Genomic DNA, 25,791 nt, shown 5'->3' on the forward strand with positions numbered 1-25,791 from the left:
TATATACTGTAATGCAGAGCCTTGCAAATGTGAGAAATGTGTGAAACTGGTGTATTTGACATGAATAAGTAACAGTTTGCTAAAGAACAATGATCAGTCAGTGACAATGAGGAAGTGGTCTACTATTCAGAATTTTGGAGCTCAGGGGCAAACTTACACTGACGTTTTGACAATATATCTAAGCATTTTGACTCATGGTTAAAATGAAGCTGGTTTTACGTTTCATTTTGGTGGCGCTGACTAATGCACGGGTTGAAATATTTGCTTTCGAGATATGACGTAATTCTTTTGGGTAAGTTACAAGCTTTTGCAGCTAATCCATGTTGTGCTATATGCATGAATTGTTTTGAGAAATGCTCTTATAGAGAATGTTAAGTAAGTTTCACAAAATGCGGCAAAGCAATTGTGGTATGTAACATTCTCTGGCAAGAGAAAGCACTCGCATGCACATGTAACTTCTTCAGATTTCAAGACACAGTACAATAGCAAACAAGAAATTTCACATTCCACTGTATAACACAAAATCAGCAAAATGACAACAAAACCATGTACTGCGGGAACCAGAAATGAAAACAATGCTGTATCACTGCAATTTATGGAATATATTTTGAAATCATTTTGCATGTTTGGTTAACTGTTTTGCATGGGGTGGCTAACATGATGATCACATACATATATAGTTTTGGGTGTAAAATTATTACAGTGGGAAACTACATAATTTATTTTGATCAACAAGATTAAAGCAACTGGAAATTGTGCCAAATGATGACAATTGTACAAAATCATTTCCATATGCATTTGGAAATTTGTGTGAAACAATCAGAAATGATGTTCTGCTGTGCAGAAGTGACATTATGGTGTGGGGATTACACTTGTTGATTTACAAATGCTAATTGACATTTGAGAAATACTCCAAAGCAATCAAGAAAAACTAATTAGATTTGTTTTTTTTACCATATTGTTTTGAAACATCCAAATAAAAATTCCATTAACTACTAGAGGCCATTGAATAAAAAAGGTGAGTGCATTACAGTTCTCTTTATTTTCCTGGGGAGCATTTCACAGGAAGTTCATATTGTATGATTGCTTGTTTTAATCTTCTATTGGATTTTCATTCCTTATTCTTCGTCCTCGTACTACAATAAAAACAGAAGCATTCATAGCATTTAATTCCTGTACCTTAATCCTTTTCAGTATATTTAAACATCTGTTATTAAACTTGACATTTAAAAAAATGCTATTCTTGTAATCTGCATCTACAGGTATATGATCTGCCAGAACAGGTTTACTTTGGTGAAATGCAATTTCTAAACAACAGGTAACAAAACAAAAAATAAATTACCTTTCCAGCTTCGCGGCTCTTGCCTCTCAGCTTGTTGACCTGAGACTCAGCGATGTCGGCACGCTCCTGGGCTTCCTCCAGCTCGTGCTGCACCTTCCTGAACCTGGACAGGTGAGTGTTGGCCTGCTCCTCCTGTACAGCAGTCAAAGAGCAAACCATGAGAGTCATGCTGACTCATTGTCAGACTAAGAGCTTTAATTGCAACAGGCTACTACTGAGAGATTACAAAAGTTTTATCTGTATATATTGTATATGTGAGTTTTTAAATATATTCATGATCAGACAATGGTGGTGGTTCTTTGCTTCAAACATCTTAATCATCATTAACATATTTACATTTGTAGATCACACCATGCCTACAAGCATTTGTTCAAGATCCAAATACAGAAACCCAATACCTAATCTAATCTAATCTTTAAAATGTTCACTTATGAGTATATTTCTCGTATCATACTTTTTTTCATCATTACTATTTCAGTTGCTATGTATTTGTAACATCTAAATTAGGGGAATTTAACACGTTAATTACGATTAATTAATTTGAAAAAAATAATGCGTTTAAAAAAATAACGCATTTAACCCTCTGGAGTCGCTATCCTGTTGGCGGGATATGACAGAAATTTATTTGACAGAAACCATTTAAATAACTCTGTGAGTTTTTGTCATATACACATTTTAAAAACACCCTCAGAAACCTTGGACGGTCTACTTTTCAAATATATATAGGTAGAAACTAAATATATTTTTACAGCATCGTGATACGAATAGAAATAACCAGTGACTGACTTAAGCGTCTGCGTCTCGAAGCAGCTCTGATCGCCCACCCACTTGCAAATCACGCTATTCGCATGATAATAACATGATAATCCGACAGTTAGTATTGGGTAAAGAAATATATGAATACGCCCATTGTGATTGAAATAAACAAGAGCACATGTCTGGGTAGTGTTTACACTGACCGGCTACAAAATGGCACACAGATACGTCGCTGCCGTTGAAGCTTTGCGCCAGTGTTGCCACTTTCAGCAGCGATTCTCATACCTGTGTTCATTGCTCAGTGGGCTAAGCCTGTATGCCTGTAATCATATGGTTGGCAGTTCAAACCCAGCCTATTTAGAACGTGAATAGTGATCTTCATCTGGGTACTATATGCCCCCGATGCAGATAAAACAAAGAAAGGTGATGTGGTTTGTGTTTTTTGCCAATTTAACCTAATTTTAAAAACTTAAATACTTCCGACAATGGAAGTTTTGAAAATAAGATAGATTATGGATTTAGTCAGTGTTTTTTTCATGATTCTACATAATGATTTCAGCGAGATATAAACTGAAATACACGAGAAAGATACGCGGTCCACGATGCCCTCGTCTCCAGAGTGTTAATAATAGTTAATTATTTTATTTCTGTCAACTCTGCATAGGCACTGCATCATATTTATATGGTCACAGTTTTTCATTTTTCATTCCATCTACCAATAAACTGTGAAAAGGATTGTTGCTACTTTTCTTGCGTTTCAAACTACCTTTCCAAAATGATGGGTGTGGGGTGAAGTGACATTCCAGACTGATGGGCCATTGACAGTATGCAAACTACTACAGATGTGGGGACACCTATCCCATCAATATTCATTGTGCAGGCCACTGACTTTGAGAAAAAGAGTGTCACTCTAAAGTTCTAACACTTTAGTTATCAAACCACATAAAATTTCAGAATGTCTCTTTCACCTATGTGTAGCCAACCCCTGTGTCTATAAGCTTCAGAGCTCAAAAGTGTTGGCTAGAAATGTCTATAATGTGATTTTTTACAATTTCTCAGAATGTCTGAAAATAGGTTTTTGAAAAGCATATGTTTGAAGTTGATTTTAACAAAAAATAGAATAACATTCTAAGTGGTCTCAGATTATTGGTGCTGAGTTTGTGCTGAATAAAAGCAAATGTAACACTTTGGGATAAATGTTTTTTAGATAGGTGAAATATTTTAAAATGTCAAGGCATTTTATGTTGAAATTTTTATTATTATTATTTAAATCCTGCAATACCATTCTGAAAATGCACTTAAAATACTTAAAATAGCACTTTATAAGTCTGCCCAATTTTGGCCAGGGATATTATTTTTGTTCTCTGTTTTGAATTGAAATGCAATTTAAATGCATTTTTTTTCAGAAATTAAAAGAGCTTGAGTTTACAATATTCGTGTCCATGTCTATGATTTCATTCTGTCGCCCACTAAAACCCTTTGCGCTTTGTGGCAAATTTTCTTGTGCGATTAAATGTGATTAATCAAGATTAATTACAAAGCCTCTAATTAATTAGATTATTTCTTTTAATCGAGTCCCACCCCTAATCAAAATTGATATAAGAATTTTGAGGATCAGCTCAAGAGGTTTGATGGACATATATGCAAAATGACTCATTGAAACTAAACTTGTCCATGCTGTAAGGTAGGGCTGGGCAATGTACCGAGTTTTTAGATTGATCGACATTTTCATTTATTTTATGGTGTAATTTGTCAAATAATAAAGTTATGAGACATATACACAAATTACAGAAAATCATACTTACAGCTTCCTCAGCCTGTCTCTTGTAGGACTTCACTTTCACCTGTAGCTTGTCCACCAGATCCTGCAGTCTGGTCACATTCTTCTTGTCCTCCTCAGTCTGCAACAAGTATAGATTATTAGATACCAGCAATCTTCATTGCATGTTTGTTGTGTCCATATTAACATTAATATAAACATTTATATAGTTATTTGTAAAAAATCTACCTGGTAGGTAAGCTCCTTGACCCTCCTCTCGTATTTACGGACACCTTTAACAGCATCGGCTCCATGTCTCCGTTCAGCTTCAACCTCAGATTGTAGCTCGTGTACCTTCAATACAGAAATTGAAAAATGTAAAAAATTTGTTTTGGAAATTTTACAAAAAGTGAAGTGTCAGTATTCATTTTCTGTTGTGATTAAACATCTAAGTACATATCAGGCAGCTCACCCTGGTTTCCAGTTTCTGGAGCTGTTTCTTTCTACCCTTCATGGCCAGGCTCTCAGCCTCGTCCAGACGGTGCTGCAGGTCCTTCACTGTGACCTCGAGGTTCTTCTTCATCCTCTCCAGGTGGGCGCTGGTGTCGTGCTCCTTCTTCAGCTCCTCTGCCATCATGGCTGCCTAAAATGTGTACATGGCATGTTCTACATTGGCCACAATGTTGTGGTATCTCTGATCATAGATTTTATTAGTCTTATTGGGAAGTACATAAACAATACTAGAGGCCATTGACTGTGGTAAAAATTGGATTGTTTTGGGTTCCGTTATGGAAAAATGTTTCAGAATTATGCAAATTATGATTACTCACATCAGTAATGGCCTTCTTGGCCTTCTCCTCTGCATTTCTGGCTTCCTGAATGGCATCGTCCACCTCACCCTGGACCTGAACAAGGTCACCTTCAAGCTTCTTCTTGGTGTTAATCAGGCTGGTGTTCTGAAAGACATTGATTTATTTTTAATATTAATACAAATGCTAATAATTGGAGCAATGACTCCAGGAAGATCATGCATAACTTTTGATGTTTCAAACATACCTGGGAGTGCAGCAGTCCAACACGCTCACTGGCATCGACCAGCTCCTGCTCGGCCACTTTGCGGCCTCTCTCTGTCTGCTCCAGAGCAGCCCTCAGCTCCTCAATCTCAGCCAGCATCAGAGTGTTCCTGCGCTCTACCATGACAACCTGCTCCTTCATGTCCTCCTGTCCCCTTATGGCTTCATCAAGGTGCAGTTGGGCATCCTGTAGGATAACACATCTTCCATTATCTTCTTATTGAGAGATACACTCTTCCCTTTTATTTTCAAGATAACTGTATACATACCTTAAGCTGTCCCTGGATATTTCTCAATTGTTTCTGGGACTCTGCAGCCTGACGGTTGGCATGGCTGAGCTGAATCTCCATTTCATTGAGGTCTCCCTCCATCTTCTTCTTAACCCTTAGGGCTTCATTTCTGCTCCTGACTTCTGCATTCAAAGTGCTCTGCATGGAATCAATGACCCTCTGGCTGTTCCTCTTGATCTGCTCCATCTCCTCATCTTTCTCAGCCAGCTTCCTGTCAATTTCACCCTTGACCTGGTTGAGCTCCAGCTGGACACGTAGGATCTTAGACTCCTCATGCTCCAGTGTGCCCTATGAAGGTAAATGATAAATAATGCATGTAACATCCCATGTATCCCAGCATTATTTTTGTTATTTCCTGTTATTACTGTTTTATGGGTGTGATTACTTCGGCTTCCTCTAGAGCAGTCTGGATTTCTGACTTTTCTGCTTCTGCGGTCTTCTTGGTCTTCTCAAGCTCATGAATGGTCTTTCCAGTCTCCCCGATTTGTTCAGTCAGGTCTGAGATCTCCTCTGAATATTAATGAAATACATATTATATCAAAAATGTATCTATTTCATGATCATTATGCTTTCATTTTAACAAATCAACAGTCTCAGGTCCATGAATGGAGTGTTGCTAAATAAATTTTCATGGCGTTTGAGTCTATCAGTGTCAGTCTCAAAACATACGCTGCAGGTTCTTGTTCTCTCTCTTCATGGTCTCCAGGTGGTCCAGAGTTTCCTCATAGGAGTTCTTCATCTTGAACAGTTCAGTACTGAGAGAACGAGCCTCTTTCTGAGCCCCGTCCAGCTCTGCCTGACTTTCCTCATACTTCTGTTTCCATTCTGCCAGGACCTAGAAAATATTGAACACAAAATGAAGATGAAGGCAGGTAGTTAGCATTAGAAGTTAATTTCTCCTTCATGTCTATGCTGGCAAACTGGCTGGGAATTCATTCAATATATTTGTTTACCTTGTCAAAGTTTCTCTGCTTCTTATCCAGATTAGCAGCCAAAGAGTTTGCTCTCTCTACAGTGATCATGAGGTCCTCCACCTCACCCTGCAGTCTCTGTTTGGTCTTCTCCAGAGAAGCACATTTGGCATTGACAGCCTCAATAGATTCCTCTGCATCTTGCAGACGCTGAGCAAGCTTTTTCCTGTGGAGAGTGAAATTTTAGTTCCAGCTGAATTATTTTGACATTTATTTATGGAGTTAAGTGAATATATAGAATCAGTGTAGTTACTTGGCCTCCTCAAGCTCCTCAGTACGTTGGATGGCATCAGTCTCATATTTGGTCCTCCACTGAGCCACCTCACTGTTGGCCTTGGACATTCCACGCTGCAGTTCAGCCTTGGCCTCCTGCTCCTCCTCAAACTGTTCCCGGAGGAGGTCACAGTCATGGCGAGCTGATTGCACAGCGTGGGCCAGAGCGTTCTTGGCCTATTAGTGAAAAAAAGATAAAACAGTTTGACTATGTTTCTAGGGCTGTCACTATCAGTAATATCAATAATATATGCATTGCAATTGGTGGGTGACAAGAACCGACCAGCCAGTCACTGTCAGGTGCACACTCAGTCAGACATACAGTCAATTCAGACACTCCAATTCATTCATGTTGCATGTTTTTGAAGGAGGAACAAAGTGAATGAGAACGGGTCACAAAAAGACATTCATCTTCCACTGTTTGAAAATATTATGTATACCATAGAGATGATATTGCTCTAAATCAATATTGACATGAAAACATGTATCATACTCGTTGATATTTTGAACTACAGTTCTAGTTACCTTGACTTCCTCTTCAACATGCCTCTTGAGTTCCTCAATCTGCTGTGTGTAGGCCTGTTTACCTCTAGTCAGCTGGGAAACAAGAGCTTCTTTCTCCTCAAGCTGACGACCAAATTCACCTAAATAAGTAAATGAAACAAAATCATATTATGTTGCACTTCTCTTGATATTTATTGCTTAAAAGATGTCTGTATTTTACTTACCATTCTCTGTCTGGAGTCTTGCTCTCTGTGCACTCATATCATTCAACTGACGAATATTTTCATCATTCTTTGACTTAAGTTCACTTAGTTGATCTTCAAGGGTGCGGCACATTTTCTCCAGGTTGGCCTGTCAGAATTTAATTTTTTTTTTTTGTAAAGAAGTATGATGTCCACAAATCAGCTTTAATCGCCTCAAACATCCTAGTTTCCTCATACCTTTGATTTTGCAACAGCCTCCATGTTGCTGCTCAGGTCATCGATTTCCATTTTGTATTCACTCTTCTCCTTCTCCAGCTTCTGCTTGACACGCTGAAGGTTGTCGATTTGTTCTCCCAGCTCTGCTACGCTGTCAGCCTGCTTCTTACGGAGGGCAGCAGCTGTAGCCTCATGCTGCAGGGTGGACTCTTCAAGATCATGCCGCAGCTTCTGGAACTCAGCCTCACGTTTCTTGTTCATCTCGATCTGAGTAGACGTTGCACCACCAGCTTCCTCAAGCCTCTCACTGATCTCCTCAAGTTCCCTGGACAGATCAGCCCTCTGTTTCTCAACCTTGGCCCTGGCAGCACGTTCAGCCTCAATCTCTTCCTCCAGCTCCTCAATACGAGTCTAAAATACATGAAAGTGTGTAAGTCATAGTACTAGATTGTTCCACATTGTTCATTTGAAGTACCAAGTGGTTACCTGGAGCTCTTTAATCTTCTTCTGAAGCTGAGCACCCAATGACAGTTCATCCTCAATTTTGCTCAGAAGCTGGCTAGTCTCAAAGTCCTTCCTGTGGACATCAATTACGCATACTCAATATTCAGTATCAATTTTAAACTTGGGAATAAACTAGGAACTGAGGTTTTCTCACAGTTTTATTTTAACAATATTCTTACTTCTTTATCTTCTCCTCTGACTGCTGCTTATCATTCTCCAGGTCCATTATAAATTCCTGGGCAAGTTTCAGGTCTCCCTCAAGCTTTCTCTTGGCTCTCTCAAGATCCATGCGTAGCTTTTTCTCTTGTTCCAAAGAGCCTTCAAGCTACAGATAAAATCAAGTTATTGATCTTTTCTGATTGATTTTTCTGGTATTGAGAGGCATAAAATAATGATTATTTTTCTTACATCATCCACTTGCTGTTCAAGCTTGGTCTTGGCTTTGGTCAGAGTGTTGACTTTGTCTTCTTCTGCTTGGAGATCATCCAGGGTCTGCTGATGTGCCTCTTGGAGAGCTTTCTTCTCCTTGGTCAACTTGGCAATACTCTCATCCTGAGAGGCCATCTCCTCAGTCAGGTTTTTAACCTGAGGGGAAAGCATTCCATATTTGGTTACAAAGAGTTATGAAAATTAGTCAAACATGCACATTGTTAAATGATTTGACATTAACCTTGTTTTCTGTGGCATGTTTCTCCTTCTCCACTTTAGCCAAGGTCAGCTCCAAGTCATCTATGTCTTTCTTTAGCTCAGAGCACTCATCCTCCAGTTTTCTCTTCTTGGCAGTCAACTCAGCATTGATTTCCTCCTCATCCTCCAGCCTCTCATTTGTCTCTTTGAGTTTTGCTTCAAGCTGGATTTTAGCCTTGATGAGTCCCTCACACCTCTCCTCTGCATCTGCAAGATTTTCAGTTACCTAAATATAAAACACATTACAAAGTTATTTTTCAAGGTGTAAAATCAAAATGAATTAAAGAGTTTTTACCATTCATTGTGGTTAGTTGAGTACTTTCATATCCCTATCATTCAGTTAGAGTATTTGCATACCGCTTGTACTTGTAAGTGCAGGTCATTCTTCTCCTGTAGAAGAGAAACCATTTTCTCCTCCTGCTCTTTTTTCTTGGCCAGTGCTTTTGCCAGTTCTTCTTTGATCTTCTCAAACTCCTCTTTCATGTTGGCCATTTCTTTCTCAGCCTCTGCGCTCTTCAGGAGTGGCTTGATCTTGAAGTACAGCTTCATCCATGGCCAGTGTTTCACATTCATGAATGAACGAATGTTGTATTGGATGGTGTTCATAGACTCTCTGAAGCAAGAACACGAGATATTAGATTGTTCATATACCGAAAATCCTCTACATATGAATCTTCAAGATGCGGACTTTCAAAGATGTGAATGTGCGTGTCAAATAAATTAAAAATTGCTTAAATAATGGCAAAATAAAAATTGTGCCAGAATTTTAAATAAATAAATAAATAACACGAACATTAATTTCTAAAAGCATTTTCTTCTGTACAGTACAACTAGTGTGTTTTCAGAGTTGAGGGGGTATGGGGAAGAGAGATAGATCGACGTGCATGAATATTCTTGACACAGTAACGTAGGCTCACTCCCTAGTGCTAAGAAAGATCAACTGACTGAAAACAATGGAAAAAATAACTCTCATTTGTTGGTTGTTAAAATGCACCCAGAATCAAAAATACAAATATTAACTTTTAAAAGCATTTTCTTATGTGAATGTTTTTGATAGGAGTTGAGGAGAGAGAGGTAGGCAAGGTGTGTATCTGTAGTGTAGGCTAGCTTGATAATTGTGAACAGCGAGATCAGCTGATAGAAAGTAATGGAAAAAATTTCTCAGTGTCTGTTACGAACTCGCTCAGGCACAAATCGGGGAATCTGGCGCAGGAGTCGGGAAGTCAGTAAACACGGGATTTAATAGCGGACAAACACACTCAGAACAACCAACATTAATGACCGGACAGGGAAACATACTCGAACGTGGACTTAAATATACAGGACTAATTAACAACAACTAGACACAGCTGGGAACACCGGGATTCCACACGTGGTAAATGAGGAGGGTGTGGCACACGGAAGGATCAGACAAGCAGGGCATGACAGAACCCTCCCCCCAAAGGTGCGCACTCCAGACGCGCCTAAAGGGACTGGAGGGACAAAACAAGATCTGGGAAAACAGCCCATACACACAGAACAGGCTCAGGGGCAGCAACCAAGACACCAACTGACACACTACAGGGAATGCAGACAGACACAGAGGCACCAACGATGGAAACAGAACCCAAGGAGGGGGACAACACCAGGGGACAAACCCACAGGAGGAACAAGAGCAGAGCAAATGGACGAGGAGCAAACACAGGGGGCACAAAACCAGGGTAAAGGAAGCAAAGCATGGGGGAAGCAGGCAGCCGGAGGGAACCCCGGCAGGCAGAGAGCAGGAGCAGGAGGGACCCTCGGCGACTGCAAGGCAGGAGGAAGGCGGAGGGACAGATGGAGGAGGCAAGGAGGGAGGAGAAGGGGGCACTGGAGGAGGCGAGGAGGGAGCAAAAGCCATGGCAGGCGAAGGCGCAGCCACAGCTGGCGAAGGCACAGGCGAACAACAAGTCAGAACAGGGGGACCTGCAGGCGATCGACGAGGCATTGAAGGCGGGACTGCAGCCGCCCGACGAGGCACCGCAGGTGGAGCCACAGGCGACTGCCGAGCAGGAGCCAGGGGGATCACAGGTGCCCGCCGAGCAGGAGCCAGGGGGACCACAGGTGACCGCTGAGCCAAAGCCAGGGGGACTGAAGGCAAGCCTGCGTAGGTGTCCTTTCCCTCTTTGGGACACCGAAAGACGGGGTCCTGGCTGGGATCTGCCACGCTGGGGTGGTGGCTGGGGTGACCCACCGGAGGGGTGCACTGGGGCAGTCATCAGGGAAATCCCTGAGGGGTCCCACTGAAGCTCCTGCTCCATCTCCATGGGGGGAGGAGTGGTGGTCCGATGGTCCGGGACCTCCTCGAGGACAGGGGTCATGGAAACTGGCGCAGGAGCAGGGTCTGAGGGATCAGGAGCCGGGGGCATGGGAGCAGGAACTGGAGCAAGGCTCAGGGGTTCAGGAGCCGGGACAGGAACCAGGGGCGCCAGAGCAGGAACCGCCAGGACAAGAACCAGGGGTGCCGGTGCAAGAACCGCCGGGGGGCGGAACCATGGGGGGCGGAGCTGGGGTTTGCGCCTCGGCAGCAGGCGCCACCATTTTAGGGGGCTTGGGGACCCGCGGGATGGCATCCCCAATAGACATGGCCCCCTTTAAGGCCAGGTGCGTCCTCTTTAAGGGGTGAGCTGTGGGCACAGGCAGCGAAGAAGCGGGCAGACGGGCTTCGGGCGCAGGCAGCGAAGCCGCAGGGAATCACAGTGACGTGAACACCTCTGTGTCAAGACTCGGGAGGGGCTCCTCCCGACATGCTGCAGGGCAAGAAGCGGAGACTGAGACGGCTCCCAGGAAAACACTTGGTGTGTCCTCTTGTCTTCGGGGTATCAGGCGCAGGAGTCGGGAAGTCGGTAAACACGGGATTTAATAGCGGACAAACAGACGCAGAACAACCAACGTTAATGACCGGATGGGGAAACATACTTGAACGCGGACTTAAATATACAGGACTAATTAACAACAACTAGAAAAAGCTGGGAGCACCGAGATTCCACACGTGATAAATGAGGGGGGCGTGGCACACGGAAGGATCAGATGAGCTGGGCATGACAGTTTCTTGTTAAAATACACCACAAATGTATAACAAAAAATACAAATATTAACTTTTAAAAATATTTTCTTATGCACAGATAGCTGCACATGTACATATTTTTAATTGGAGTTGGGGGTTGGAGCATCAGCTGGATGCCTAGGGTTCATATCTTGGGGACTTACTGTATAGTTCAAAATGACAAGGTATAGTAATCATTTGTTGAAATAAATAATTGGTAATAATTCACAGTTATTAAATGAAACTGAATTTAAAATTTTCAGTGCAGAAGTTTGTTACATATCCATTCATCTAAACATACTGTATTCTTATGCTTTATCCCGGGGGCATTGAGGTTGTCCAGGGGACTTTGAAGCTGTTAAGCATAGGACACATGGCTCAGGTACACCCTGAATGGGATGCCACTTCACACAAGGGCACATGGAAATTCACACAGTCACGCACTGCAGGCATTTTAGAGACTATATCCTATCTGCATGTGTTTGGACTGTGAGAGGAAAAGTACCCAGAAGAAAATAAATAAAATGCATTCTGATATATTTAACTTTTTACCTCCTCTCCATCATCTTTACAAACTCTTGTCTCATAAGGTACCCACGGCACATGGCCTGAGTCTTGGTGACCAAGAAGATCAGTTTCTCATCCCGCATCTCTTCTAGTTGACCCAGCAGAGTAGCTTTGAAGAACACCTGGCAACAGATGTAGTAGATATTAGGTAAATAACAGGATTATAAGTCCTGTATTATGTGTCTCAAATAACATGACACAAATTCTCCAGATCTCCAGGCTTTTACCTTGGTGTGGCCAAGCTTGTACTGAGTGTGGTCCACATCTATTGAACCCAAGAGCTTCTCTGAAGCCTTCTTGTTATCAATAAACTGTCCTTCTGGAATCATGCTGGCATTCAGTATTTTGTATCTGAGGTAGTACATTTTTAAAAAATTATTTATGTTGCACATTATATTTATGATAATTACATCAGAAAACACTCCAGCAGATCTGAATGACAGCGAAAACCGGGATTTATTTAAACCGAAGCAGCCAAAATCAGAAACGCAATACTTGGATGTTGTCAGGGATCAATCCTACACTGAAGGGGACTCTGCACAGGAGTTAAATGTAGAGAGGATCTGGGGCAGACGAGTGGTGACAGGAACACGCACGGCAGGTTGGGTTAGGGCTGCACAAGAGACAAGCAGAAAGCACTTAGTACGTAGCCACATGGGAGCAACAATATCTTGCGAGATCACTTGTGGTTTTAAAGGGAGCTAGACAAGTGCGGCTCTCTTCCTGATCATGCCAGCATTCCTTTGAGGGGGGGCGTGACAGAACCCCCTCCAAGACCGCTGCCTCCAGGAGGCTGAGATTGGCAACGTGGTTGACCCTGGGGATGCAAGCAGGCTTGTCAGGGTGATACTGGTGGAGGACAACCACTATGACTGGGTCGAGGATGTCTACTGGGTCTGACGTTCACACAGAAGTGCGTAGCAGAGGTAGCAGTACTCGAAACTTGAGAGTAATGGCGTTCAGTGCCTGACAGTCAATGAATAGATGGAGACCTCCATCCTTTTTCTTTGCAAAAAAGAAACCAGAAGAGATAGGAGAGGTAGATGGATGGCTAATGCCTTGAGCCAGAGACTTCGTTGGATTTCATGGCTTCTTCTTGTGGCTGGGACAGTGCGAGGATGTACTTTTGGCACCAATGCCCCATCCGCCAGCTCAATCGAACAGTCTGACTCCCGATGAGGAAAAATCTGGGATTTACCAGGTTATCCCTGAAGGCTTCATATACACGGGAAACTGAGGACTTACTTTCGGGGACCGGAGACGCAGGTGGAAAAACAAGACTGAGACCATGTGTTCAGGTCCCCTGTGGCCCAGTCTCATTGTAGATTGTGGAGGTGCAACCACAGGTACCCCAAGATAATCCTGTCACTGACTCTTAGAAGGACAAGAAACTGGATGTCCTCTTTATGGATAACCCCTACTTGCATCTGCAGTATGGTGATAAGTTAGATCACCTTCTCGTCGGCGAGGGGAGCCCCATCCATCCCTTGAACTGCAAGGGGAGCAGAGAGCGGTTCTAGAGGTACCACACACCGCAGGGCCTGCTGACAGTCAGTAAAATTCTCCGTGACAGTGGAGTCAGTTAGGGCGCTCTCCACCAAGCGCCCCTGAGCTCAGGACAAGCAGACACAAAACAAACATCTAGCTGTGGGAAATGGCAAGTGGATTTAGGACCCATACCTGGGTGGAGAGCACTGGTGCTCTCCTAGGATGGACTGAGCAGGAATGAAGGATGTGCCTTGGCTCACGACAGTAGAAGCAGAGTCCCTGCTGTAACTGACTGTGACACTCCTATGGGGTCAGTGGGGTTCTTCCCAACTGCATGGGCTCTGGCTTTGGGGCAGGGAGAGAGGGCAGATTCCGAGGGCTCTTTGGATGTGGCCAGGATCACTGGCACTCTCGCATGGTGTTATCGAGGGTCATGGCCCACTGGACATACTCCTTGAAGGTCCGGGCTATCCCTTTACGTGCCAGCTCCATCTGTAGATCGGGGCGCAGAGCTTGCCTGAACAGCACTTGGAGGCAGAAGGGTGGCCAATCCAGCCACCCAGCGAGCATGCGGAATTCCAGCGTGAAATTTGTCACTGATCAAGCCGCCTGGCAAAGATTTGCTATGCGATCGCCAAGATTATGTCACACCTCTGGGTCATCAAAGACTGCACTGAACATTCATTGGAAAGGCACTGAAGATAGCAAGAAGGGGCTCTTCTCCATTCACAGGGTGATAGCCCACTGAAGGGCTCTTCCCGATAACAGGGAGGTTACGAAATGCACCCGATCAGTATCTCCCTGAAATATATCAGGGTGATGATCAATGTAAAGCCCACACTGCATTAAAAATGCCCGGCAGCGATTGGGATCTCCAGTTTACTACTCTGGCACTGCAACGGGAATCACTGAGGCCCCCCACGGAGGTGTGTTCAGGAACGGGACAAACATCAGCGATGCCTTGCTATAACTGATTGACTAAGGTTGTAAAATCATCATTCGGTGCCAGGGCATCCTGGAGCTATTTCTGGAGATCAGCCAGGCCCGTCATGTCTTCAGTAAGGCATTCTGTCATGACAGAAACTCCAACAGATGTGAAAGGCAAAGAAAGACAGGTTTTATTTAAACTGAGGCAGCCAAAAACAGAAACACAAGACTTGGATGCTGTCGGGTTCATGAAGTGAAGAGGGGTCTGGAAGCCAGAAGAGATCAATCCTACACTGACGGGGACTCTGGACAGGAAGTAACACGGAGCAGGGATGCGGGGCAGACGAGCATGGACACGAAAATGCAGGGTAGGTCAGGTTAGGGCTGTACAACAGAAAAACAGAAAGCGCTTAGTACGTGACCACATGGGAGCAACAATATCTCGCACTGAATGTGAGATCCTGATCATGCCGACATTCCCACAAGGGGGAGGCATGACACTGATTCATATTTCACTGCAATTATTTATAGATGAAAAAACCAAGGATATTTCATTTGAAAAGCTATTATATTGATAGAGAAATCCATGAAACAGAAGTGTTTAAAATGACCTCTGTTTGAAGTCACCATAGAGGATTCTGCTGGGGAAACCCTTTCTGCAGATCCTGATACCTTCCAGCACACCGTTACACCTCAGCTGATGGATAACCAGGAAGTTCTCCATCAGACCTGGAGGACAAATGAAAGTAAAGGAATTATACGTAAAATCTGAATAAACCTAGTGAAACTCCTTTAATACTAATGTTTATGCAGTTGATATAATGTGCAGTGCTGTACAAACCTGGTGTCTTTGATTCGTTTGGAATCAGGCAGCGCACAAAGTGAGGGTGAGTGCTTCTCAGGTTGGTCATCAGCTTGCCCAGGTTCTCCTGTAGGATGAAAGGATGTGTGTCATTAACATAGGATGGAGGCATATATACAGTTATGTGAAAAAATTAGGACACCCATTAAATATTTAGTACTTGATTAAGAAATATCAACATATCAATACTAAATCTTGAAAAAACAAGAAACAAATTCACTTGTTTCACAAAAAAAATTAACTAAGATGCCAATGCCTACTGAAGAAAAAGTTAGGACACCCTGTGCCCTAATAGCTAGTATTTCCCCCTTTGGCTGAAATAACTTCAATGAGATGTTTCCTATAACCATCTATCAATCTCTGACATTGACTGGCAGAAAGTTTTCCCCACTCTCCAATGCAGAATTCCTTAAGCTGTGTGATGTTTGAAGGGTGTCTTGCATACAGTTCCTCTTCAAATCACCTCACAGCATCTCAGTAGGATTCAGATCCGGGCTTTGACTTTACTATTCCAGAACTCTTTCTTGTAAGCCATTCCTTGGTAGATTTACTGGAATGTTTTGAGTCATTGTCATTTGCATGATCCACCCCAACTTCAGCTTCAACTTTTGGACAGATGATCTCACATTGTCCTCAAGCATCCTCTGATATGATGAAGAATTCATAGTAGAGTCTATGATGATGAGCCAGGAAAACAGCAAAGCAGCCCCAAACCATGACATTTCCACCCCATGCTTCACAGCTAGCATGAGGTTCTTTTGCTCAAAATATGTCTTTGTTTCACACCAAACTGTCCTCTGTTACTATGTCCAAATAACTGAATTTAAGATTCATCTATCCAAAACACATTGTTCCAAAAGTCCTGGTCTTTGTCTAGGTGGGTCTCTGGCAAACTTCAGTCTTGCCCTGGTATTTTTTTGACAGCAAGGGTTTCCTCCTTTTAAACCAAACTTGCACAGTCTCTTTCTGATGGTAGATGCATGTACCTTGACATCAACTGTGGCAAGAGCTTCCTGTATAACCTGTGATGACATTTTAGGATTTTTGGAGACTTATTTCAGCATGTTGGGGTCTGCTCTTGGACTGAACTTGCTAGGACAGCCTGCCCTGGCCATACTGGCAGTTGTTTTAAATGTTCTCCACTAGGGTGACCACCTAATCCATGTCAGGAGGGACACTATGAGCTACAACAGGATTTGTAAACTACCATTTCATACATTTCAATTAAAAGGACCAGGATTTCACTTAAGCACTGGGTTCTTGCCGTATGCTGATTGGTCAGTCTCCTATAATCATGCATATGTGTCAGTAATGTTAATGCGAAACAGCTGGATGAGTCTTTCAATCTAGGAACTAACCAAACATTTTAGCAGAGCACAGAATCCTTTCAGCTTTAAAGTAGTTCGTAAAAGCTGAAGTAGCTCATAGTGTCCCTCCTGACATGGATTAGGTGGTCACCCTATTCTCCACTTGTAAATTATTCTCCAGACAGTGGAATGGCTGATTCCAAACTCTCTTGAGATGTTTTTATATCCTTTCCAGACTCATATGCATCTACATGCTTCTTTCTGAAGGCCTCAGAGAGCTCTTTGGATCTCACCATGGTAATCCCACTCATTTCAACAATCAAGAGTAAACCAAATTAAATGTCTATGGTTTAAATAAGACAGGCTCCACAAAATAAAGCTCTGTAATAATGTTCTAATCATTTTCACCTGATGTGGTGTACCAGAATCTAACTCTAGGCATTTTAAATAATAATGGATGTGAAGGTGTCCTAACTTTTTCCTAAATGGAAATTGGCATTATTTCTATTAAATAAGTGAATTTGTTTCTTTTTTTGCATAAGTGATACAGTTACATCACCTTTATCTACACATATGATTTGAAAGAAGATTTAATAGTGATATGTTGATATTTCTTAATAAAGAACTAAACATTTAATGGGGTGTCCTAATTTTTTCACATGACTGTAGATATTGCAGACAGTAACTGATTACAATATGTACTGTACCCTGAACAGAGCAGACACAGTCTGGAAGGAGCCACCCTTCTTCTTGCCTCCCTTTTTGCCACCGCTAGCATCTGTTTAGAAATGAATTGTCTTTACATCACACACCAATGTATTTGTGAGTATATAGTGATATGCCATTATTCGTCTTCCTGATGAAAGCACTCTCTTCTTTTTCAATGGACATAAGCAAAAGTCTAAAATTGTAAATACCTTCAGCTGAACCATGTGATGCACAGAGGTGAACCAGCAGTTTGACAGATGACTTCTGGTAGAGTTGCACAACAGATTCATTCAGAGGATCCTTGTTCTTGTCCAGCCAGCCGGTGAGGTTGTAATCCACAGTGCCAGCATAGTGCACCAGGGAGAAGTGGGCCTCAGCTTTGCCTTTGACAGCCGTGGGCTTCTGGAAGGCTTTATTTTTGCCCATATGTTGGTCATACAGCTTCTTTTTGAAGCTTGTGTCTGTAGCCTTGGGGAACATGCACTCCTCTTCAAGGATAGAGAAGATGCCCATTGGCTGTTGGAGACACAAAAAATTAAATAAGCACAAATAAGCAGAATCTTTAAAAATGACAATAAAGGGAGAATCTTTTCATATAGAGCAATGTTCATGTCACATACCTTCTCAATAAGCTCAATGCAGGCAGCCAAGTCCATACCAAAGTCAATGAACTCCCACTCAATCCCCTCTTTCTTGTACTCCTCTTGTTCCAGCACAAACATGTGATGGTTGAAGAACTGTTGCAGTTTCTCATTGGTAAAGTTAATGCACAGCTGCTCCAAACTGTTGAGCTATTGTTGAAGTAAACTTTTAATGCCTCATTAAGATGGAAATGACATATTCCAAACAATATTTAATTGTATTAGCAGCATCCACTCACATCAAAGATTTCAAATCCAGCAATGTCCAGCACACCAATGAATAATTGTCTTGACTGCTTGGTGTCCAACATCTCATTGATACGCACCACCATCCATAAGAACATTTTCTCATAGACTGATTTGCAGAGGGCGCTAACAGCATTGTTCACCTAATCATTGCGAAAAGGAAATACAAATTTTCTTTATGTCCTCATAGACCAATCACCACAAAGCCATAGCAGTACTGTTAACCTGGTTTACAAAAATGAAAAGAGAAATGTATGTTTCATGAGATTTGCTGTTAATATTAAGTACCATATATTCAGTTAAATTTCACAATCATACTATGTGTAGGAGCTTGGACTGCTTGCTGCAACCACGTCCCATAGCCCTATCTAACTCACTGAAGTATTGAAAGCTGCCCTGTTTTAAATCTAATCAGTAGTATTAAACCAGGAGAACCGGTTTACACATTGCAAGGTTTCATCTTTATATGCCTGACAACCGAGTGCTTCTCCGCACTGTTCTTCCCAGGTTGCGTGAGTATACTCCTGTGTTATTTTATGTGCCTGTTCTCCAGGACCCTGTTCCCCATGCAAGTGTTGATTAGGACCCCTGTCTAGGTGTGCCTGAGAGTTCCACTTTCCCCATGTCATAACAGGTGTTTGCTTGTCCCCTCACTCTCCAGGATAGATTATTTGGCTTTACAACTTCTGCTCTCGACCATGATTTTGATTCTTTTCTTCTGGATTTTGGTTGCACAATGTTTGGGACCCCTGTGCCCGATCTGTCTCATGACAGATACTGTTGAATTATTCTTTAATCACTCTAATCAGAATAGAATGTGGCTTAATTTCTACCTGAGGTACAGTCTGTCCCTTGGTCACAAACTCATTCCCGACCTTCACTCTGGGGTAGCACAGAGCCTTCAGCATGTCAGCTGAGTTCAGGCCCATGAGGTAGGCGATTTTATCGGCCACTGAAATACGAACAATATTTTTGGTTAATGATCTATAACTCTGGGTAAATTATTTTATGGTTGAGGCTATCATATCAGTTACCCTCAGTGCCATCAGGTTCTGCCTGCTCCTCTCTCTGCTTCTGCTTGAACTTCATGTTCCCATGATGCATCACTGCTCCAGTCAGTTTGTAGATGCCCATTTTCTCCTCAGCATTAAAACCCAAGATGTCAATTGCAGTCTGCATGATTCAAAAGAAAAACATGATTTATAATTTACTGAATGCTAAGACAAATTTATGTTGTAATACTATGATTAAATGAACGTGATGTTTCATTAATCATTTACTCACGTCTGTGGCTATAAATTCTTCAACGTCATTGATACTTTTAACGGTAATCTCCCCTTGACTGATCATGGGGTAGTCGTATGGATTGGTGGTGATCAGAAGTGCGTCTGTACAGATGAAGAAGATATTTGAGATGTAATCTGTAGGTACAAAACCCCAGTTTACCCCAGGCACTGGATACATACCAAGCAGCTCTGGTTTGTGGCCTGTCGTAAGTTGATAGAAGATGTGGTAGCTTCTCTCAGCTAACAGCTGGAAAGTGACTCTTGACTTTTCCAGCAAATCTGTCATTAGGAGTTTGCAACATGTTACGTTTATCATTTTGTGCTGAATTAAATAGAAGTAAATCATTTGGTAGATGAGAACTTACAAGTTTCAATATCAGCAGAAGCCAGTTTCCCTGTTGGCCCAAAATGGATTCTGATGAATTTACCCTATAATATAATTAAAGTATTAGAACTTTAAAACAGTAATTTTGCAGATAATTCTGGGAGTGAAATTTTAGGAAAAATTAGATTAAATAACTTACAAAACGAGAGGAGTTGTCATTCCTCATAGTCTTGGCATTACCATAAGCCTCCAGCAGAGGGCTCGCTGCAACAATTTGATCTTCCAGGGAACCCTACAGGAGACACTGGAGCATTGAGACTCTTGCTTCTGTATATATGTTCCCTATTCATAGTCCTTGTTTTTCTCTCTCACCTGCATTTTTCCAGGAACAGGCTCAGCTTTTTTCTTGTCTGAAGAGCCGACTGTGGCAAAATACTGGATGACACGTTTGGTGTTCACAGTCTTTCCTGCACCGGATTCTCCACTATGGGTGAGTATGGAAAATAGATTCAGGTATAAGACATGCATGTGACTTATTTTGTATTCGGCTTTCAAGTTAATTATTTTGGCATTTAGTTTTCAGTTTTTTGTTTGGTTTTCAACATTGGTTATTAAGATCTGTATTCTGCATCCAGATACTTGCGTTATCAGGAGGGATTGGTTCTCATGATCTGCAAGAAGAATGATAAGGAAATATATTGTTTTGTAATTCTCAGCCAATAATACCCCCTACAATACAAATAATGCATAACTGGAAATTTTGGTGAGGTAGTACGTCAAATTTACAAAACAAATCCATATTTTGGGTTATTTATACCCATGAGCATGAACTGATAGGCATTGTCAGAGATGGAGAAGATGTGGGGAGGAGCTTCAACTCTCTTCTTGCCCCTGTAGCCGGCCACAACAACAGCATCGTACACTGGGAGCCACTTGTAGGGGTTCACAGTGATACAGAACAGCCCAGAGTAGGTCTGTAATACAGAAAGTAAACATTTATTCATACATGTACTTTTTTATATGAAAGGACGCATAAAACAGATTTAATGGAAAAACCTACATAGATCATCCATGCTGCGTAACGCTCTTTGAGGTTGAACAGCACAGCGGGCTCATTGAGGTGGGCCATCATGACCATGTCCTCCATTTTATCAAACTTTGGAGGGTTCACTGGGTAAATGTCATCCTCCGTAACTGTAATGGTCTGTATTAAAGAGACACAGAGATTTGTCCCGAGATGTAAAAAATGTAACTTACAACAAAAGACCTTATAATAACAATGTTGTTGTTTTTTTTGCTTTACAGTGGTGCTTGAAAGTTCAGAAGACTTAAGAATTTTTCATATTCTCATAAATATGACTTAAAACATCATTAGTTTTTCACCCAAGTCCTAAAGGTAGGCGAAAGGAACACAGTTCAAGAAATGAGACAAAAATATCATGCTTGGTCATTCATTTATCGAGCAAAATATTCCAATGTCACAAATCTGTGAGTGGCAAAAGTATGGGAACCTTTGCTTTTACTATTTGGTATGATCACCTTTTGCAGCAATAACTGCAACTAAACATTTTCAGTCGGTCTTGATCTGTCCTGCTCATCAGCTTGCAGGAATTTTAGCCTTTCTCAGCACAATGAGCATCAACAATTCTTTTTCTGAGGGCCTGCAAACTGTACTTTGAATGTGGCATGATACGCTGATACTGCACAAACATGTTTGAAGATGAAGCCCTTGGTAGAAGCCTGTTCTGTTAATACGAAGAGGGCGCCCATTCACACCTGATTGTCATCACATTGACAACACCTGACTCTAATCTCACCTTCGAATTACCTGCAAGGTTCACATACATTTGCCACTCACAGATTAGTGACATTGTATAAATAAATAACCAAGTATGATATTTTTTGTCTCATTTGTTCAGTTGTGTTCTCTTCACCTACTTTTAGGACTTGTGTGAAGATCTGATGATGCTTTATGTCAAATTTATGCAGCAATATGGAAAATTCACTTCCAACTTTAAAGCACCATCGTATGTGTAAAAGTGGTAGTTATACCATTATTATAATCCTGATATGGATTCCTATAATAAGAAAAGCTTAATAATTTTGTACTAATGATATGTAATTAATTTGTTAGGTACACAGTTGTACTTACTTGCCCACACAAAGTCTTAACAGTGGCTTTGCCCCCCTCTGTACTTTGAAGAACCCCTTTGAGGTACATCTCCTTTGGTTCAGCCACAAAAAAGGCCGTTTTGGCATCAAAGGGTTTGCTCTGGGCCTCAATCCTCTCTTTCTCTGGCTTCCGGAGGTAAATGGCCGCCGGGCCAAAACACTCCATTTCCGAATCCCCCATGATGGCGGTTTACTGAGCAATGGGAAAATCATTTGTCATACATCACGCAAATCTCTTATGTCCGTTACGCCTTTATTTAATGGATTTTAATAAGTGAATATAACCAGCCATCTATCAGGTTTTTCATTCATATTGAGATTTCATGCATTTTCAGCACTACATAATATTGTATTTCTTTATTATAAATCCCTCCATATTAATACTAATATTTTACTATAGATTGATAAATGGGCTTAGACAAGGGCAGGAATCAAATGCTAAGCCACCACAGTGAACTTGATAGTGTCTAATTGTATATAATTGTAAATGTATATTAGCATGGTTTAGGATCAATACATTTTACTTAAAGTATTGCTAATTTACCTTCTTTATCGCTAACACACAAGGTGGAAGTGGATCGTCTTTGGTTACAAAAGACAAAAAGAATTTTAAATGTGAATTGTAGGGAAAAGCATGTTGATTGAATGCTTTTCAATTACAAGGTCAGACCTGTAAATTTTATGCATTGAAATTTAATTTCATGATTTAAATCTTAAATGCTTATAGTGGAATAAAACAAAATATATTTTAGAAAGCCGTTATACCAACAATCTTCTACATAATAAAAATTAAACTAATCTGATTATTTCAATAAAAGGAAAATGGAAAAGGCATGACTACATAAGCTTCCAAACATTAATTTATCAGTATAATAACTTTACCCTAACCCTAATTTACTGGTACTAGTTACCCTAACATGTTTTCATGGTCACAAATTAAGTATGAAAGGGAGACAGGGATAGAATAATTAATTTATTTATTTCAAATTAAAAGTCAGTTAAGAACCATTCTGATTTGAAATGGATACCAAATCAGCCAAATGTATTCCACTTTTATTTAATTTTATTTTGCTATATTTGGTGAAAAATATTTTACCAATATCACCCCTGTGTTTTTTTCTGGATAAAAATGTCCATTTTTACAAAATATGAGTAATAAAATATGACTGCTTTTGAAAGATGCTATGCATTATTATACCTTATATCGAACAATAGATACATTGCTAGTGACAAAATACGAAGCTATAAGGAGCCTATGGCTGAATAGCTTTTGCAATAACACCTTCACAAAGCCAATAAAACAGATCCAGTACTGTGAGATTACAATTTTTCTCAATTTAAAATAAATAAATAAAAATCCCACTAACAATGTTTGTCTGTGCACTGTTTTTCCCTAATAAGGTTTTTATACAACGTACGTAGCGTTAACTTGGTTTTAATGACAATTGCTGATTTCAGATCTAGCTTTATAGATCGAAGAACAGTCATGGACTACAAAGCACTGTTGTAAGTCGCTCTGGAAAAGAGCGTCTGCTAAATGCTGTAAATGTAAATAGTTGCTTTGGCACATTTCATGAAACATACTTAATTCTTCAACATTATAAGAGGATTTCTCAAAACAATTCATGCATATAGTACAACAGTATTATTTATCTGCTAAAGCCTGTAACTTACCAAGAACAATTAATTTATGTCTCAAAAGCAAATAATTCCACCAATGAATTAGTCATTGCCACCAAAATGAAAAGTACAGTCAGCACAGTTTTAACCATGGCATATCAAAAGGTAACAACTTCAGATCTCAAGACATAGTATGATAGCAAACAAAAAAATCACACAGTACTTTATAACATCAAATCAGCAAAATCACAATACTAGAACAACGAAATGACAACAGAATGTTGTACTGTAGGAAGCAAAAACACAATAATGCTGTGTCACTGCAATTTATGGAATCATTTTGACAGCTTGGTTAACTGTTTTGCATGGGGTGGTTAACACGATGCATATATTGTTCTGGGTGAAAATTTAATACAGGGAAACTACATACAGTGGTACCTCAGAACTCAAACTTAATCCGTTCAGAACTCAGGTTCGAATCCTAATAAGTTTGAGTTCTGATCGAATTTTCCCCATAGGAAATAATGGAAAACCAATTAATTGGTTCCCGGCCCCAAAAAATTACATCTAAATATGTTTTTTTAGCATTTAAACACAAAATGAACAGGGTTAAACAAGAAGAGCATATACTGTACTAAACACATCTAAGCACATTTATCAAAACAGTAAGAAAATAAATGTATCCAAACAATGTGTAAAGTTAAAAAAAACCCCAATATATCCTGCCCCGATCGTCCGCTCCGCGTGTGCCACACCCCCTCGTTAACCTCTTGTGGAATCCCGTGTGATCAGCTGTTTCTGGTTGTTGTCATTAACCCTCTGTATTTCGTCCGCGTTTCAGTTTGTTTCCCTAGTCCGGTCATTGTATTGTCCGTCTGCGTTTTGCCTGCCTTACCTGTAATTAAACCTCGTATTCCCCGATACCCCGACATCTGCGCCTTTGTTTCTTTCCGTCCCCGCTGGGCATGACAATATTATTATAATTAAATGTATTAATAGTTTATTATTAATGATATTAAAATAATTAATAAGAACTCTTAATTTTTAAATGTATTTTATTATATAATAATAATTACTGTTACTGTTTATCATTGTCTACATGTATTTTTACTGTCTAAGTATATGTATTTAGCTAGTGTAAACATACACGATGCTATCACAGCGAATGCGAGGCTGAGACTGAAGCGTTACCCTTTGTTTCCGCTGAGAGATGTGCTGCGTGACTCATTTCCTCGCGCATAAAAGTTAGGTCGGCGTTCACGGTTCGACTTCTGAGATTCAGATCAATTTCTAGGTCATTTTCATCGGACTGGTTTGTTCAACTTTTAAGAAATTCATACTAATGAGTTCGAGTACTGAGGTACCACTGTCATCTAATTTGACCAACAAGATTAAAGCAACCGAAATTTGTACCAAATATTAACAATTGTACAAAACCATTTGCATATATGAAGTAAAACATTTGGACATTTGTGTGAAACTATGAGAAATGATGTTCTCATTGTTTCAGAATGAGACATTCTGATACATTCATTGTGCGCAGAAGTGACATTATGGTGCGGGTATTACACTTGTTGTTTTACAAATGTTAATTTTCATTTGAGAAATGCTCCAAAGCAATCAAGAAAAACTGACTTACCTGTGCTCGATGCCTGCCAGTTTAGGGAGCGGTCTGGAGCTGCTGCTTTTATAGAAGCAAAGCTGGCTGCTCAGCAGAAGGACACTGCTCTATATGGGCCTGTGTCATCCCACATTAATGAGCCATTTATTCTGTATGATGAGCTTGCTTTTTTATCATTGAGACATATAATAGCACCATCTCCATGTTTGTGCAAAATTGTTGAAGAATTCACAGGATGGGATTTGAAAAGATTAACTTGAAGCATGTTTGTGAATGGTCTTACAGTACATGATTTGGAATATGATAATAGTTTGTAATTAAATTAAATTTTATTTTAAATGTTCAGTAAATGTAAGTCAAATTGTGAAAATGTTATGAT

The 25,791-nt window shown here is 40.8% G+C and overlaps 1 protein-coding gene across 2 annotated transcripts; it reads right to left on the reverse strand.

Annotated features, from left to right (window-relative positions):
• Positions 1-1,103: 1,103 nt before the first annotated feature.
• On the reverse strand, positions 1,104-25,445 carry LOC111860020 (myosin heavy chain, fast skeletal muscle-like). Of its 2 annotated transcripts, XM_072715616.1 has the most exons (40): positions 25,431-25,445; positions 22,152-22,364; positions 21,060-21,203; positions 20,817-20,973; positions 20,643-20,670; positions 20,372-20,483; positions 20,199-20,291; positions 20,040-20,103; positions 19,855-19,953; positions 19,673-19,776; positions 19,423-19,561; positions 19,222-19,340; positions 18,382-18,531; positions 18,122-18,292; positions 17,711-18,017; positions 17,501-17,571; positions 15,466-15,553; positions 15,236-15,353; positions 12,437-12,560; positions 12,195-12,331; positions 8,936-9,191; positions 8,562-8,804; positions 8,300-8,476; positions 8,071-8,216; positions 7,874-7,964; positions 7,409-7,798; positions 7,193-7,319; positions 6,990-7,108; positions 6,445-6,641; positions 6,174-6,357; positions 5,890-6,055; positions 5,606-5,730; positions 5,200-5,508; positions 4,914-5,117; positions 4,688-4,813; positions 4,330-4,500; positions 4,107-4,211; positions 3,904-3,999; positions 1,343-1,474; positions 1,104-1,136 (listed from the first exon to the last, which is right to left on the reverse strand). In XM_072715616.1, the coding sequence occupies exons 2-40, from the start codon at positions 22,350-22,352 to the stop codon at positions 1,119-1,121; spliced, it is 5,808 nt and encodes a 1,935-aa protein (XP_072571717.1). In that variant the 5' UTR covers positions 22,353-22,364; positions 25,431-25,445; the 3' UTR covers positions 1,104-1,118. The 2 variants fall into 2 exon arrangements, with proteins under 2 accessions (XP_072571717.1, XP_072571716.1); XM_072715615.1 differs by lacking the exon at positions 25,431-25,445 and having other exon boundaries at positions 22,152-22,367.
• Positions 25,446-25,791: the final 346 nt, after the last annotated feature.

The sequence above is a fragment of the Paramormyrops kingsleyae genome, chromosome 8, assembly GCF_048594095.1.
Source record: "Paramormyrops kingsleyae isolate MSU_618 chromosome 8, PKINGS_0.4, whole genome shotgun sequence".
NCBI classification, from domain to species: domain Eukaryota; kingdom Metazoa; phylum Chordata; class Actinopteri; order Osteoglossiformes; family Mormyridae; genus Paramormyrops; species Paramormyrops kingsleyae.

Bases quoted from the DNA above. Each gene is read 5' to 3' on its own strand.
- LOC111860020 (XM_072715616.1), bottom strand. From the start codon at position 22,352: ATGGGGGATTCGGAAATGGAGTGTTTTGGCCCGGCGGCCATTTACCTC. The intron at 15,354-15,465 runs GTTTGTACAGCA...TTTGTCCTCCAG, and splicing joins AAACGAATCAAAGACACCAG to GTCTGATGGAGAACTTCCTG. The intron at 4,501-4,687 runs GTGAGTAATCAT...TACACATTTTAG, and splicing joins CCAAGAAGGCCATTACTGAT to GCAGCCATGATGGCAGAGGA.